A 17,316-nucleotide genomic window follows, 5' to 3' on the forward strand; every position below is an offset into this window, starting at 1 on the left:
ACAGGTTCCTTTCACATCTCTTTCTGTATGGTTAAGTTTATTTCTCTACATTGACCCTTTGTGTCCTAGATACTAGATTCCCCATCTTGGGTGTTTTCCTTCTTTAGTGGTACATAAAATGAGTGTGTGGTGCATCTCACAATTAATGAAACGTGGTGACTTGCCTAAGGTCACAAGGCACTTGAGAATCCAGGAGACATATTAAACCAAGGTCTCTAATTCTAAACCTCACATTCCTAAAAGATCATGCTTTCTTAGATAGAAATTAGAACTTATAACAAGTATTTTTAAAGTTCCTCAGTATTACACGCTTTAATTCAATTAATGTATCAAATATACAACCAAATATGTATCTTATGTGTGTGTATGTATGTATGTGTGTGTGTGTGTGTATATATATATATATATTTCCTATATATATATATATAGGAAAACAACTCCCAGGCATCACTATGAAAATCTGGTTTTTTAAAGTCAAATGCAAGACTCACATGAATTTCGAACTTCCAGCCACTTACTGCCTCATCTGTAAGGATTTTAGTGAATGATATTGTTAGCCCATCTCGGAAAAATCGCTGGCATGCTTCACTTTTAACATCAAGGCCTAAAAAAAGGGAATGAAAATTAATGTAAACAAAGCATTTTTCTGGTTGTCTCAAAATGTCCAAGTATATGATGAAAAGTAATAAAGGGTGCCTGGGTGGCTCAGTCGTTAAGCATCTGCCTTCAGCTCAGGTCATGACCCCAGGGGTCCTGGGATGGAGCCCCACATCGGGCTCCCTGCTCATCGGGGGCCTGCTTCTCCCTCTCCCACTCCCCCTGCTTGTGTTCCCTCTCTCGCTGTCTCTCTGTCAAATAAATAAAATCTTAAAAAAAAAAAAAGTAATAAATAATTTAAACTATTCACCAATAGCTAAGAAATTCACACTAGCTTTGGAAAAAACTCACAGCATTATCTATTGTTAAGAGGTCAAAAAAATACACAAGTATTATCAAAGTTCCTAGGTGTTAAGAAGGTAACTGATTCAGGAACACAATCTTCAAAGAATTTCAAAACTATTTAATTGTATAAAAGTACATCAAGCAAGGTGAATTGAAAACATTTCAAATCATGACACTAGACTTGAAATGCAAAATGGTTACCAGTACCACTGAGAGGGAATCTAAATGCTTCATAGCATTTTACTCTCTGAAAATAAACTTTAAAACTTAGAAAATGATGTTTCACAACTATTTTTAAAATCTTATTTTGGGGGACACCTGGGTGGCTCAGTTGGTTAAGCGACTGCCTTCGGCTCAGGTCATGATCCTGGAGTCCTGGGATCGAGTCCCACATCGGGCTCCCTGCTGAGCAGGGAGTCTGCTTCTCCCTCTGACCCTCCCCTCTCTCATGTGTGCGCTCTCTCTCACTCATTCTCTCTCTCTCAAATAAATAAAATCTTAAAAAAAAAAAAAAAAAAAAAACCTGGCTTAAAAAAAAAAATAAAATCTTATTTTGGTTGTAAATGATCCATTAGACACCAATATCCTTAACACTACTCTATGTAAGTATTTCATTGAGTAAGATGAATTGTTTTGTCTTAGTGTCTTTCACTGTCCCAGCATCTATGCTTCTTTATAGCTTTGCTTGATTTCATCTGATTTCAGAAAGGCAATAGAGCCAAATGCCCTGCCCGGCCAAACAGAGAAAATCTTTAACTCTTCTTTTATAATTATTTTTTTTGTCTTAGAGAAAGTGAGTGAGCACACATGTGTGCATGGGGGAGCCCCGGGGGGCGCGGAGGGGTGCAGAGGGAGAGAGAAAGAGAGAGAATCTTAAGCAGGCTCCACACTCAGCGTGAAGCCCAACTCGGGGCTTGATCTCACAACCCTGAGATCGTGACCTGAGCCGAAATCGAGTCTGAAGCTCAACCAACTGAGCCACCCAGGCACCCCTTGAAAATCTTTAACGCTTGAGGACAAAGTGAAAAGTTATTCAATTTTTATAGTGTTCTGTGAGTTTGATTGTACAGAAGAGAGGACATTTAAACTCAGTATTGTATCTGAAAATCTGAACTTTGCCTAAAATAAACCACGGTCCCAGAAAAGAAAGATAGAGGTAGGGGGGCTACATGTCCAATGAATGTCCATGAATATTAAATGAAATACCATTATGTGTTCTTACCTATAATTATACAGTCAGAACGTAGAACATGCCTAGTGCAAAATTCTTCAAAAAATTGCTCAATTAATTAATTAATGTGCAAATGAACAAAAGAAATTTGGTGGTAAATAATTGCAATCTGGAAATGTATTTTTGTAGTTTATTATTTTTACAAGATTAAAAAGGTGTAGAGACATTCTTTAAATGAAGGAAGTTAATTATTCTAAGATAAAGGAAGTATCACCCTTGCCATGGTGAGACGGATGTAAGCAGATTAATTTTTGTAATGATCAACTTCAACTGTGATAATGCCTAATGATAGTTAGAATACATCCATGGCTACCCTATTTCAGAAATTGAAATGTTACTGCCATTTATCTTAATTTCCAATGCCTTAAAAGTGAAGAGAATATTTTAACAGTTGTCCTTTGCTAAGAGAATTCAACTGCACCTAAAGCAGACCAAAGTCATTAGAAAAAATGATCAATTCCAAATTCAGCTTTCACTTCTAGACAAGATAAAAACACTAGAGCTCATCTTTCAAGCGTTTTTATCTTTTGGAAAAAAATCAAATCTTTTCAGTATATTAAAAAGAACAGTCAACATGTAAACTAGACAGTTTAGTTTAAAAATGAATATACACAAATTTTATGTGTGACTTCAATGAGTTCACAAACACCCTCTGAAGGCTGTCCAAAGGATCTGAACCCTATGTTCTAGGGATATATGATAAGCCATAGCAAGAAAACTTAGTTAGATGTTTTGGTCTAGGAATATCCAGTAAGTGTTTATAAGAAATGAAGTCTTCAGGGATGAACTGAAAGTGTATGAGTAGCATACATTATGAAAACCATAAGAACATCTAAACTTACCTTTTTTACTAAGATCAATAGCAGCTTCTAAAAGCACTTCTAATTCCCCTTTTGGCAAAACTGGAACCACCCATCGAGGCCTAAGGGTTTTAAAAATATAAAAAGCTGTTTATTGGTGGCACTCTAAAGCACTATAAATGAGTTACTAATTATAATTACTCATCTCACCATGAAAATATTAATATTAAAAAACATTAAAATATTAAAACAACAAGGTTGGCAGAATATCTGCTCTGTGAAACTAAGTTCCATCTGTCCTCTCTACAAACAATTTTTTTTTTAAGAACTGTCAAACAAAAGACAGCAAGGGGGGTGAGGAAATTATTTTAACTACCATAAAACTACCATAAACATAAAACTGCCATAATAATCAAGTATCAATTAAACGATACCTATTGTTCAAGTTCACAGGAATGTGCTCTTTCAGGATTCGTTATCATGAATCTCTTAGCGGTCTTCAATTTCCTCACAAAGGAGAAAAATTTAGGTGGAAAGTAACAGATTACTGCCTCAATTCATAATCTGTCGATTTTTCCTGAAGGTTAATGAGACGTGGATCTCCAGGTCTCTCTGCCTCCACAGGTACCCTCCTCCCTCCAACAAGGATGCAGCATGCACCCAGGTGGTGCTTTCTCTGGCCCCAGTGGCAGCCCAACCATCTCCGAGGCCATCCTTCCCTTTCCCTTCCTCCTCACCCTCCTCACTGCTCCCAAAACCCTGGTTTTGAGAAAAAGTGCTCCATGACTGTATAATCTATTAAAAACAAACGCATACCACCTTTGTCATTGTTTTTATTTACATTAAAATATCATTTGTATTTCTGTTCCCCTGAAAATCTGCTAATATGCAACTTTGTCCTCAAGTCTGCATAGGAAGTACCCTTTACTAACAACCACCAATCACCAGACAGAAAGCAAAGAGCAACAGGAAAACCTTTTGTTAGGTCTCTCTTAGAGAAAGAACAGTCAGGGACATTAAAATAACTTTACATGATTTTTTTTTTTTTTTTTTACTACAATTCATTGTATAACATTATTATAGGCATCTCCTGGAATCACAGTTAATGTGTTCTTTCAAATACACTATTAAAAACAATAAGTTAAAAATACACTAATAGGAAAATTTTTAAGATAAATGAAGTGAGGAAAGCAAGTTGCAAAATGATACAGTAAAAATCTCGTATCTGTAGAAAAATCAATACAAATGATAGTAACGTGGGGCGCCTGGGTGGCTCAGTTGGTTAAGCGACTGCCTTCGGCTCAGGTCATGATCCTGGAGTCCCTGGATCGAGTCCCGCATCGGGCTCCCTGCTCGGCGGGGAGCCTGCTTCTCCCTCTGACCCTCCCCCCTCTCATGTGCTCGCTCTCTCTCATTCTGTCTCAAATAAATAAATAAAATCTTTAAAAAAAAAACAAATGATAGTAACGTAATCTGAAGAGCATACTTCTTATTAGTAATTTTTTGTTGGGATGTGTGTACAGAAGGATACTGTAGGACTTTATCAACATAATATTTCCATGTTTAATAGTACATACTTTTATTACTTATGTAATCAGAATTTTTTGGAAAAAAAATGCAAGGGGTTTTCTATTTCCCTCCTATTATATACATTAACAGTGTTAACGGATTTTTAGAAAGTGAAATACAACAAGAAAATCTGGTAAGGCAAATGCTTACACGTGTGTGTATTTTCCTTACTTTCCTTTTTATGGGTGGGGGGGAATGTGTCACACCTCCCTAGCACTCACTTGTTGAACCCACAGCCAGGTAGGAATTCCCCAACACACTCTTTCCGTATCTTCTTTAAATCTTTTTCTTCCCCTGCACATAAGCTTAAACTTTCACTCTCTGGGAGTCTTCCACTTCAAGTATAAAAAATTATACCCTGAACTTGCCCCTGAGGTGAAGATCAAGAGAAACAAATAGCCAAGATGGTTAAATGCCTCAGTCTAGTTAAGGGTTCACAAGGGGCAGGCTCTGAGGAACTCGATGTTCTAATGACCTGGCTTACCTCAGGACCATGCAAAAATTAAGAAAATCATCCAGCTATCGTAGCAACCAACATACAAAAAAAGAAAAAAAAAAACTTCATATACTCTGAAAGAGGGAAATCACATATATGGTTCTACTTCAGAAACATACCAGCATGGGTCATCATCATTAATCTGAAAACTTTATTGACACTGTTACTCCATGATTAAGAACCATGGGTTACAAATACAAAGTATTTGGTAAGAACTAAAATGTTAAGGCTACTGAGGCAACATGACTACTGTGATATTTCTGCCCACTCTTTCTCTTTTCTAACTACTAATAACTATGCTGAGAAACTGTTGGCTTTCCTGTGTATTACACACATTAACAAAACAAACCAACTCACCTATTGATCATGTCATCCAACTTTGCCAGGTCAGTATGTGGAAATGCAGGTTCCTCATCTTCAAGCTGTGGTGGGGCATCACCTTGACCTTGTTCATCTGGGGGAGTTGCCGGGGAATTTTCATTGGAAGAATCAGGCGATGAAGTCTTAATTAAAAATTAGATATTCCAGATTTAGGTTTCTATAACATATGTAACAACATCTAATAATTCAAACACCAACACAGATTAGGGTAAAAGAATAAAATTTTAAAGATAAAATCATTGTAAACTTACAATGTTTCAGGTATTCTCTGTGAAAGGTTTTAAAATTTCATTTAATCCTTAACAGCCTAAGAAGTATTGAACAGCCATTTAATAGACAAAAACACAAACTCAGACAATAAGTAATTAGCCCAAGGTCACACAGCTCCAACTCTATGGTCAGGATTTGAATCCAGGTTTAGCTCTGAAGTTTGTGTTCTTAACCACAATGTGTATTGCTTCTCTGCTTCCATTTCCCATTATATGAGCCCTGCCATAATAGGAATTATTGTACAAATATGAAAAAATGCATTTCACAGATGGAAAGTTCTGAATTATAACTTTCATTTTTTAATTTGAAGGGGAAAAATAAATTTTATTCTATTCAGCAATTTCCCTAGTCTCAAACTACTACCCAAACAATTATGAAAACTTCATGATTGTGGTTTCTAAGTAAGTCACATCATTTTTTTTTTCCAAGATTTTATTTATTTGACAGGGAGAGAGAGAGAGACAGAGACAGAGACAGAGAGAGACAGAGCGCTCAAGCAGGGGGAGTGGCAGGCAGAGGGAGAGGGAGAAGCAGGCTCCCCAGTGAGCAGGGAGCCTGATGTGGGGCTCGATCCCAGAACTCTGGGATCATGACCTAGCCGCCAAAGGCAGACGCTTAACGACTGAGCCACCCAGGTACCCTTAAGCCATGTCATTTTCAACTAATAGGTCTAATTTTATTCCCTTTTATTCTTCATTTTTAGCATATCTTTCTCTTTCCCTTCTTTAAATGTGCATATTTCTGCAACTAAGTAAATGTTATTCAGCCATAAAAAGAATGAAATCTTGCCATTTTCAACAACAGGGATGTTTCTAGAGGGTATAATGCTAAGTGAAATAAGTCAGAGACAAATACCATGATTTCACTCATATGTGGAATTTGAGAAACAAATGAACAAGGACAAATGGAGACCAAAAAACACTTTTTTTTATTTGCTAAACAGTGAGCGAGAGAGCGAGAGAGTACAAGCAGGGGGAGCTACAGGCAGAAGGAGAAGCAGGATCCCTGCTGAGCAAGGAGCCTGATGTGGGACTTGATCCCAGGACCCTGGGATCATGACCTGAGGCAGCCTCTTAATCGACTGAGCCACCCAGGTGTCCCCAAAAAAACTTCAAAAAAAAAAATCTAATTCCAGTGTAGTTAACACAGAGCAGACTCTTCAATATAGAGAAGTGGTAGCTGCCAGAGGGGAGGTAGGTGGGGGAATTGTTGCATCATATTGTACACCTGAAACTAACACTATGTTAATTATACTTGAATTTTAAAAATAAATAAGTAAAATTTAAGACTGAGGAATCACTGATCTCTACCTGTGAAACCAATAATACATTATGTCAGTTAATTGAACTTAAATTTAAGAATGTTTAAAAAAATAAAAATAAACAGAAAAGAGAGTGAAACATACTAAAACTCTACTAGCTCCTGGTTTAAAAACAGATTTTTTTTTTTTTTTAAAGATTTTATTTATTTGACAGAGAGCGAGCGAGCACAAGTAGGCAGAGAGGCAGGCAGAGGGAGAGGGAGAAGCAGGCTCTCCACTGAGCAGGGAGCCCGATGCGGGGCTCGATCCCAGGACCCTGGGATCATGACCCGAGCCGAAGGCAGCCACTTAACCGACTGAGCCACCCAGGCACCCCTAAAAATAGATTCTTTGGCATCCAACACAAACCTCTATGTTTAAAGAAATCTAAATACTAGGTAACAAATTTATGACACAAGAAAGACTTAATGATTCTGTCCAATACCTGTGACTATATACTTCAGTATTTTATGGCTTAAACATGGGAACTGGAGAGGAAAAGGAATAAAGGTGACACAGTTATTTGGAAAAATAAAAGTTAAACCTGACTTGCTCACTTCTCTAAAATGGGAGAGGGAGAAGAAAGGAGGGCAAAGGGGGAGAGAGCATATGTGCGTCTCTTTTCTACCATTCCTGTAATAGATTATCTAATCTATAATAACTGGACAATAAGAACTTATCCCCAAATAAAAACCAAAAAAAAACTTATCCCCAAGTGACAAACTTAAGTACCCTACAATAACAATATTTTTGCCTAAAAACTTATCCATACAGAATTCTACATAAACATACACCAACTGTAAGCAGTATGTCTGTGATTCATGTGCATGCACCTCAGCTATAAATTCACCTGTAAGCGTTGTTTGAGCTGCACATCATAAATTTTAGTATGTTTGTCTTATCTGGGTATTACCCAATACTAGTTTATTTATCAGAAAAAGTAGCTGAGGGGCGCCTGAGTGGCTCATTCGGGTGAGCGTCTGCCTTTGGCTCAGGTCATGATCCCAGGGTCCTAGGATCGAGACCCAAGTGGGGCTCCCTGCTCAGCGGGGAGTCTCCTTTTCTTTCTGACCCTCCCCCTGCTTATGCTCGCTCTCTAATAAATAAATAAGATCTTAAAAAAAAAGTAGGTGAAAATCAATTACTAAACTTCCACTTCAGGGAAAGAGAAAAATAATAGGGCAAATTCAAAGGAAACAAAGGGAACAGATATAATGGTGAAAGCACACAAGTAGGGAGGGGAGAGAGAACTGAAGCCAAAAGTTGGTTTTGGGGCAAGTTTAATGAAATTGATGAATCTCTAGGAAAGAGTATGAGGAGAGGGAATGCAAATTAGCAGTATCAGAAATGAAAAAGGAGAGATTACCATAGACTTTGAGATATTAAAAAGGTAGTAAGCATATGAGAAACAACTTTACTTCTATAAATTTGACAATCTAGGTGAGGGTACAAATTCCATGAAAGACACAACTTACCAAAAGACACATACACACAACCCCCCCCCAAATAGAAATCAGAAAATTCCCCTATTAAAAAAAGCTGGATCTATTAAAACCTTGATGGTTTCACCAAGAAAATCTTCCAAATAATTAATGAAAAAATAACAGAACTCTTACACAAATTCATCCACAGAATAGAAAAAAATATTATCCTCTGAGTTTTAAGGCCAGCATAAAACCTTGATATCAAAATCTATTTTAAACTCTTTGCAAACATTATTTCACTTGATCCTCTTCACAATCCCATGCAGTAGTTACTACTGTTAACCCCATTTTACAGATGAAAAACTGAGGCTCAGAGGTTAATTTACCCAGTCATTTATTTAGACTAGCATGGTGAAAAGCTCAAATCTGAACAGAAACATGACCTGAGTCCATGCTCTTTACCATAGGCTATACTGAATGATTTAATGTTTTGCTCTGGAATTGACACAGGGATTAAATATTTCATTTGATGACTGACTGTGTAAGACACCAGCAAAAGAGGGGCTACATACTCAAGCATCACCATCTATAGCACTTGAGCTTTCTTACCATTACTGTGGGAGACCTATATTTACCTATCTTTAACAGTTTTATGGTTACTTCTCAAATTATTCAGAACATGCTCCATTATTTTTTTTTAAGATTTTATTTATTTATTTGAGAAAGAGACGGAGAGCGAGGAGGGGAAGGGGCACAAGCAGGGAGAGTGGCAGGCAAAGGGAGAGGGAGAAGCAGGCTCCCCGATGATGCAGGGCTTGATCCAGTGGACTCTGTGATCATAACCTGAACCCAAAGCAGACACTTAACCGACTGAGCCACCCAGGCACCCAGAACATGCTCCACTATTTAGTATCTCATAGTAGACATGCCAATGTAGCTTTAACTAGTATCTTAAACATCCTACCTGATTCTGTTGGAGGGGGGGCTGAGACTGTCCATCAGGAGCCTGGCCCTGGCTGTCATTCCCTCCTACTGGAGAGCCACGAGTCGTGGCTGTCATACTCGACACAGGGCAGATCTTTGCAATTTTGTCTGCTTATGTAGTTGTCTTGAGAAAAGAAATTATAGTCCACTTATAGAAGATGAAGTACCAGCATTTGTCAGTCTTAAAAAGCTCCAATTTAAGAATAAACCATCTTGCAGAGACCATTGCATAACCTACAAGAAAAAAAAAAAGTACATTTGTTTTAGATTTAAAAATCATGAATTAAGGAACTGTTCAATCTTAGTACTACCAGTGAATCTAGTCAAGAGAAGGTGGCTATATAATGAGGATAAGGTGAAAAGCTAAAGTCTCATTAATACCATATTCAACTTAAACTGAAAACTGTAGATCAGCTTGTACCAAACCACAGCCTTTTATGTTTCAGCTTTCTTTTGGGATTCCAAAGACATTATCAAGGTATTTAGTTGCCATTTTGATTCAATCATGGAATGGCAAAAACTGTCTTCGATTTGCTAATACCTTCAATACACTGTAAAAATATGTATATTCAAGACATAAACCAGGTAACAAAATGTTATTTTTAAAAACATTTCAGGAAAGATTGCACAACTAACATTTATCACTGGTACTAGGGCATTATAAATGGTTTTTGAACAAGCTTATAACAGGTTTTAACAGAAACTTTAAAACTTTGGGGGAATTTTTCTTTGGAAAAAGTTCAAACTATGTACTACTATTCCTAAACAACCAAGTCAGTCAAGTGACCCTGACTCTCCACTTTTGGCAAGGTTTTGGTCACAGGCATTCCCAGGCATGACAGGGCTACAGACCACAACTGTTTAACAATGGAATTCTTTGTTACCTCACCAGCAAAGGTGTATAGGGGAATGTCAGCAAAGCCTCAATTCTATATATTCATTAGACCAATGGCTCTCATCCTTAGCTGCATACTAAAATCATCTGAGATGCTTTAATAAACACTGATGTGCACACCCCTCTGCAGATTGAATAAATTACTGCATTTGAGAGTGAAGCCTAGGCATCAGTACTTTCCATAAATTCTCCCCTGGTGATTGAGAATTGTGCCATGAGATTGAGAGCCTTAGCTGATGAGTTATAGGTATTTCATTATAAGGCGACCATACTTTCCATTTTGTCCAGAACAGTCCATGTTTACCCTCCAATTTAAATATAATCACTTGGGGCACCTGGGTGGCTCAGTCAGTTAAGCGTCCGACTCTTGATTTTGACTCAGGTCATGATCTCGGGGTTGAGGGGCTCGATTCCACAACCCTGAGATCACGACCTGAGCTGAAGCCAGACACTTAACTGACTGAGCCACCTAGGTACCCCTAAAATAAATAAACCTTTAAAAATAAATAATCACTTAACCCAGAGATAGGTCCCTAACAAGATTTTGTTTCATTTATAAAATTTGTGTAACAACAAAGTTTAAGACCAATAATATCAAATACTGGTGAGGCTAAAAACATAGAAAAATGTTCAATACATAAAGTGAAAATACAAAAGAGAACATGAATGAGCAGCCTCTCTTTCACTTTTGTTTTCCATTTTCATACACCCTACATTACAAAAAAACTCACGTGAAGTAAACAATGTTAAAAACCTGGAGAAACTAGCCAATAATTTTCTTTAGTCATTTTGGGTCTGCTGGCAAATTATTTGAGTGCCTTTATTTTCTTGCCACTCAAAATTATCAGCTAATCAATTCAACTTGATTCTTCTCCACTTCAAATTTGTTCCAATTTCTCCCCTTTGTTTCCCAACTTTGGTTCATGATCCACTTGTATACTGTCCCCAAAGGATGATCCCCTCGCTCTCTTCCTGGATGCCTTGTTATTTGTCTATGAATATGCTTGAGTCTTCCTTACTGAAAAACCACCAATCTCTGCCCTTCCCTTTTCCCAAAAAATCTTAACAAGAATGTCTCTGCTTCCCCTTTCACCTCTTCCATTTTCCCTCATCATCTGGCTGGGTCTAAGCTACCAAAATTGCTTTAAGTCAGTGGGTCGTAACTGAGGACTATGGATGGATTTGAAGATAACTCCCCTAAAACTACATGCAAAGCTTTGCGAATATGTACATTTGGTGGGGAGAGAAGGGGGAGAAGGTCTGATTCACAGATCATCAATGCTCTACTAATGGACAAATCGAGTAACTGCTTCTTGCTGTTCACCCTGCATGCCCTCTTCTGAGCATGAGATACAAGTGGCCACCACTACCCCACCTCCCTTCTCAAACCTCTGAGCTTCTTTGGTTTATACAATCCTGGACTCCAGGTTTTCTCTCCTTTCCACTTCTTTTCAAGGGGGATGGTGGCAGGTAGTAGTGATATCAGTGAGGACTAGTTCTGAATACTGAAACAGAAGTGAAAACATCCACTAGATAGTTCACTCTCCAAGTCTGAATTGAAGCAAAACTTGGGGATCTTGAACATAGAGCCAGTTATTCACAAAAGGGTCAAAGGAGATGGACTCATTAGTATAACCTCAGAGCCCCCCACCCTCCCATAAACACAACCTCCACCCGGCTACCACCTACTCAGAGGAAGTGGGTCACAATGTTCTGGGGTGGTAGGAAGTAGCATGATATATTCCCAAGTGTGGGGAAAGTCTAGGAGAGAGGACAAATCCTGAGGTACACCAAAAATTAAAGTCTTTTTTTTTTTTTTTAGGTAAATCTTCACTGTTTACACAGAATGTGTATTTTCCTAAAATTAAAAACCAAGCATCTAAAAAGCAACTTGACCAAAGCACAAGTAGAAAGTTAACAAGTCTAGAAATTCTATTATCTTGTCCACTACACCAATACTCTAAGAAGCCTTTCCAGGAAGCAATCCAAGGACAAAAGAATGAATAAACAAAATGTGGTATGCACACACAATGAGATATTCTCTAGTGTTAAAAAGGAAGGAAATTCTAACACATGCTACAACATGGATGAACCCTGAGAACACTATGCTAAGTGAAATAAGCCAGTCACAAAGAGACAAATATTCTATGATTACACTTATATGAGGTGCCTACACTAATCCAGAAAGTAGGAAGGTGGTTACCAGAGGTTACAGGGAGAGAAGATTGGGGAATTAATAACAGGTGCAGTTTCAGCTTGGGAAGATTAAAAAAAAGTTCTGAAGATGAATGGTGATGGATGATGGTGATGGTTGCACAATGTGAATGTAACTTAATGGTCACTGAATTGTAGGTACACTTAAAAATGGTTAAAATGATAAATTTAAGGTTATATATATTTTCTCACAATAAAATTTTATATATATATAGCACTGACTGCTCTCTTGCTTTACAGTCCAACATTTGGTGATCATTTGAGTTAAAATATCTTAAAATTATATCCTCGTGTTGTTTTATATGCTCAACATCCTTCTATCTATATATATCCCAATAACCTTCCATCTATAGACAAATCAAAACTATCTGGCAAAAGTCTGGAAATAAACTATTCTAAACAAAAGTATTCTGTGGATTACTAAAGAACTATCCCTTTAAAATAACTTTAAGGTAAATGGAAAAGGGAGAAGTGTAACCTCTCTGCATATCTGACCACAGAACTAAATCATCATCATCTTCTTGCAGAATATCCCATTAGCAAAAGCCTCAAGCTGCCTGCCATCCCTATCTCCTCTTACATAATTCTCACCTTTCCGTCCCTTGGTTTCTAGATTTCTTCTACCTCTGTCAAGTTTTCCACACTTCAAGATTTCGAGTACTGCTGAGCAGGTATGTCAGGTCTCAGCATAGCATACCCTGCTCTATTCTGGTATTAACAGACATCTCTCTCCCACCACATAAAAATTGATACCTTTTCCTCAGTATGCTAGGACTGAAAGATTTAGAGCAAGAAATAGGTATGGAGCAATTAAAAATACTTTCTGGATTTTTTATGTATGTATGTATGTATTTATCAGAGAAAGAGAGGGAGAGCACAAGCAGGGGGGAAGCGGCAGGCAGAGGAAGAAACAGGCTCTCCCAGCTGAGCAGGGAGCCCGATGTGGGACTCGATCCCAGGACCCTGGGATCATGACCCGAGGTGAAGGCAGACGCTTAACTGACTGAGCCACTCAGGCGTCCCACTTTCTGGATTTTAAAAACCTAACTTTTATTTCAAATCCCACCTCTGCCACTTAACAAGCTGCCTATCTTCAAGGCCAGTGACGTCCACTCTATTTTCACAGGTGTTTAAAACTGAGATAATGCCACCCACAAAAATGCCACAAGGATTATTTAAATACAGGTGTTTTGCAAATACCAAGCACGCAGTAATTCTTAAAATATGTAATTTTCTTTTCCCTTTCTATAACGTACTGCGCAGGGTTCTTGAATATCTGAGGTATTAATTGGAAAATAACATTTTCAGATATAATTTGGAAAGCTCTGAATGGGAAAAAATTATCAAAGATACGCTACAACTAAGTTATCCAAGAATAACACTGCTACCTTTCTCAATAAATCCCATTCAATCCAAGTGGAGGAAATAGATGGGAATCACTCTGTTTTACTTGATTTCAAGAAGCAGTCCCAAGTACAGAGCTTGTTTTCCAGGAGACATTTAGGCATACCCAGCAAGGATAGAACAAGCTTTCTACCAAGTTTCAAAGCAGCAGTATCCTCCACTGAGCAACTAAAAAATTATTCAAATCATTTGAAATTTAACGCAGTAACCATTTCCTAAAGGAATGCTCAAATTCAACATATCCAATGTGAAAATTCACTGTATGAAATTTTAAGCTTTGCATAAAAAGCATCAAGTTTTATTTTATTTAAAGATTTTATTTATTTATTTGACAGAGAGAGACACAGCGAGAGAAGGAACACAAGAAGGGGGAGCGGAGTGGGAGAAGCAGGCTTCCTGCTGAGCAGGGAGCCCATCGCAGGGCTTGATCCCAGGACTCTGGGATCATGAGCTGAGCTGAAGGCAGACAATGAATGAGCCACCCAGGAGCCCCTCAAGTTTTATTTTAGAAAAACAAAAGTACTGTAAGGGTCACAGTTCTCCCTTTCTTTCACTCAGGTTTTACCAGAAATTATGTTGGATTTTCTGCAATGCAATATGTAACCACAATGGCAACATTAGACAGCCTTTAGAAGACAGCATTTTTTGTATTCAAACTTAGCATCTCAATATCTTCCAAGATGGGAGAAGCATCATCTTTACCTGGTTAAAGGTTGGCATTATATTTTTTTAAAAATAACCTAGTATTCCATAAGTGGCAACCATTTATATTCACTTTAAAGTTTGCAGAACTGAATTTTCTCCAACAGTTTTCTCTCTCTCTCGTTCTTTTTAATTAAAGATTTTAGAGTACGAAAATACTTTTAGGCCAAGGGTATTTAGACCTTTCTGAATACTATTTATTTTAATAAGATCTTTCCTTTTCTTTTTTTTTTTTAGATTTATTTGAGAGAGCAAGTGCACACACGAGGTAGGGAGGGGGAGAGGGGATCCTATCTAGAGGATTCCAAGCAGACTCCACGTCCAGCATGGAGTCTGACACAGGGCTCAACCTCACAACCTTGAGATCATGACCGAAGCAGAAATCAAGAGTCAGGCACTTAACTGACTGAGCCACCCAGGCGCCCCGATCTTTTTGAATTTTAAATTGGGATTTCTATTACTATGACAGATTAAATATGCTTAAAGGCAAACTTTTTATATGCATTATCTGGGGGAAAAAAGTATCCTGTCCTACATAGAAGTTTTTCTACTACTTGAGAAAAGACACAGCTATTTCAGGTTTAGACACTTCCATGGACACAGAAAAACTGGAAAACCAAGAAACTGTTAAAAAAAAACACACACACAAAATAAAAACAAACAGTATGTGCAGTTAATTATCTGCACCAATAGCTGGACTTACAGGATTTTCTTAAATATCTCTTCTAAGAAAACAATGAAATATGAGTAAAAATAGTTACCGGGAATAATCCTGAATCTAATTTTTAGGTAACCTTACTTGCAAACATTGCCAGTTTATTTGCTTTAATTATTTAACTAGTATGATTATTTCCTGTCACACTCCTCACAATCAATTATATTCAGAAACTAATCTATAACCACTCTAGTGGGTAAAGGCAAAATAGGTTTCAGTATTCGTACTATCCAAGGAATTTTTTCTTTTGTGGACTTGTTGGTTCCATTCCATTCAAAGTTTCTCTGTGACTCTGCAATTCTACACCCAGTTACAACGTTGTTTTTTCCCTCACACCAAGCAATTCTCACTCTAGCTGGGTGTCCTACAATATGACTAAATTCTGACACTATCTACCTGGAGATAGCGTCAGATTCCACAGGTTAAGGGTTCAGTCAGTCCTACAAGATCGCCCTCTCCCCCACACCTCAGTCACCAGTCCCAAGTCCAAGGTGTCACCTATGCTTCTCACTAATCGGCTACAGACTGGAGGTTCCAATGATCCCTGCACCCTGGAATCGATTAATTTGCTAGAGTTGCTCACAGAACTCAGAAAAACGTTTTACTTACTAGATTATGGTTTATCATTAAAGGAAAGAACTCAGAAACGGCTAGACGGAAGAGATGCGTAAGACAACATATGCGGAAAGGGCAAGGAGCTTCCATGTTCTTTCTGGGCTCACCATTCTCCCCAAACTTCCACGTGTTTACCAATCCAAAAGCCCTCTGAACCCCGTCTTTTTGGAGTTTTATGGAGGCTTCATTACATAGGCATGACTGATGGAATCACTGGCTATTGAAGGTTAAAAACAATCTCTAGTCTCTCCCCAAGCCCCAAGGTGGGGGGAAAGGGAAGGGCCTTAAAGTTCCAACACTCTAATCACGTGGTTGGTTCCCCTGACAACCAGCCTCCACCCTTAGGGGCTTTCCAAAAGTCACTCATTTACATAACATAAGATGCCCCTTTTTGGCTCTTACCAGTTAGGAAATTCCCAGGGTTTTTGAAGCTCTGTGCCAGAAACTGGAATGAAGACTGAATATATATTTATTATAAATCACAGTTATCACAGGCTCCCATACAGTTCCATCTTAATTTGTACATTATTCTAGCAAAGTTATGAGTACTTATGTATCAGGCACAATAGTAGGTGCTTTATTTGTATAACCTCATGTCATCACCATGACACCTATCCCATATGACTATTAATCCAATTTAACAGACATGAACAGAAGCTAAAACATTAAGTAACTTGGGCTTGTCCAACATGGCAGTTCCTAACATGTGTTAGACTAAAGCCACTGCCTCTTCCATAAAACCATGAAGGTTCTCCATAGTTTCCCAGATGTTCTCTCTGAAGGGGGAGAATTAAGATGGGGAAAAAAAGGGGTGGAGGTGCAAAGATAAGGGATTATGACCTTTCTCTTAAAATCATGGTTACTGTCAAGCCTCCAATTATGTTTTATCTTTTTGGCATTGGAAATGAACATTATGACTCTTATTAAAGTGCAAACTGTATCATGGCCCTACTTAAAAATCTTCAAAGACCAGGACAAAGACCAAAATACTTCTTTAGTAGTCTACAAGGTCCTCGAATACCCAAGTCCAGTCTCATCTTGCAACTACCCCCGCCCCTGCCTGTTCTAACTCCAGTTTAATTTGCCTTCTTGTTCCTTTGAATGTACTCCTCCTTCACGTGGACTCAAGCCTCTGAATGAGCAGTCTGCTTAGTTTCCCCATACTGATTCACCGGCATTCAACTCACCTGACTCAGAACTCATCAAGTACTCCTATCTGAGGCTCTGAGAGCCAGCGGCACTTTTCTTAAAACACCTGTGTGATGATCACACTCTCTACAAAAACAAAAGTTCCCTAAGGGTAGAAGTTATATGAACTTTGGTCATCCTTATATCCCAAGGATTCACTGGCACACAAGAGGTAGATACTTTTTT

The 17,316-nt window shown here is 38.1% G+C and overlaps 1 protein-coding gene across 4 annotated transcripts in view; it reads right to left on the reverse strand.

The window, feature by feature from the left end:
- USP9X (ubiquitin specific peptidase 9 X-linked) overlaps positions 1 to 17,316 on the reverse strand; it is a 167,276-nt gene that overhangs the window by 91,124 nt on the left and 58,836 nt on the right. For all 4 annotated transcript variants that reach the window (XM_081808975.1, XM_081808977.1, XM_081808974.1 and 1 more), the window contains exons 2-5: positions 9,378 to 9,631; positions 5,396 to 5,541; positions 3,016 to 3,095; positions 492 to 604 (exon numbers count right to left, since the gene is read on the reverse strand). In XM_081808975.1, coding sequence (XP_081665101.1) covers positions 492 to 604; positions 3,016 to 3,095; positions 5,396 to 5,541; positions 9,378 to 9,473 — 435 coding nt within the window. In that variant the 5' untranslated portion in view covers positions 9,474 to 9,631. The remainder of the gene's footprint in view (positions 1 to 491; positions 605 to 3,015; positions 3,096 to 5,395; positions 5,542 to 9,377; positions 9,632 to 17,316) is intronic.

Source organism: Leptonychotes weddellii, chromosome X (genome assembly GCF_054177405.1).
Source record: "Leptonychotes weddellii isolate Sample4059 chromosome X, ASM5417740v2, whole genome shotgun sequence".
In the NCBI taxonomy this organism is placed as follows: Eukaryota; Metazoa; Chordata; class Mammalia; order Carnivora; family Phocidae; genus Leptonychotes; species Leptonychotes weddellii.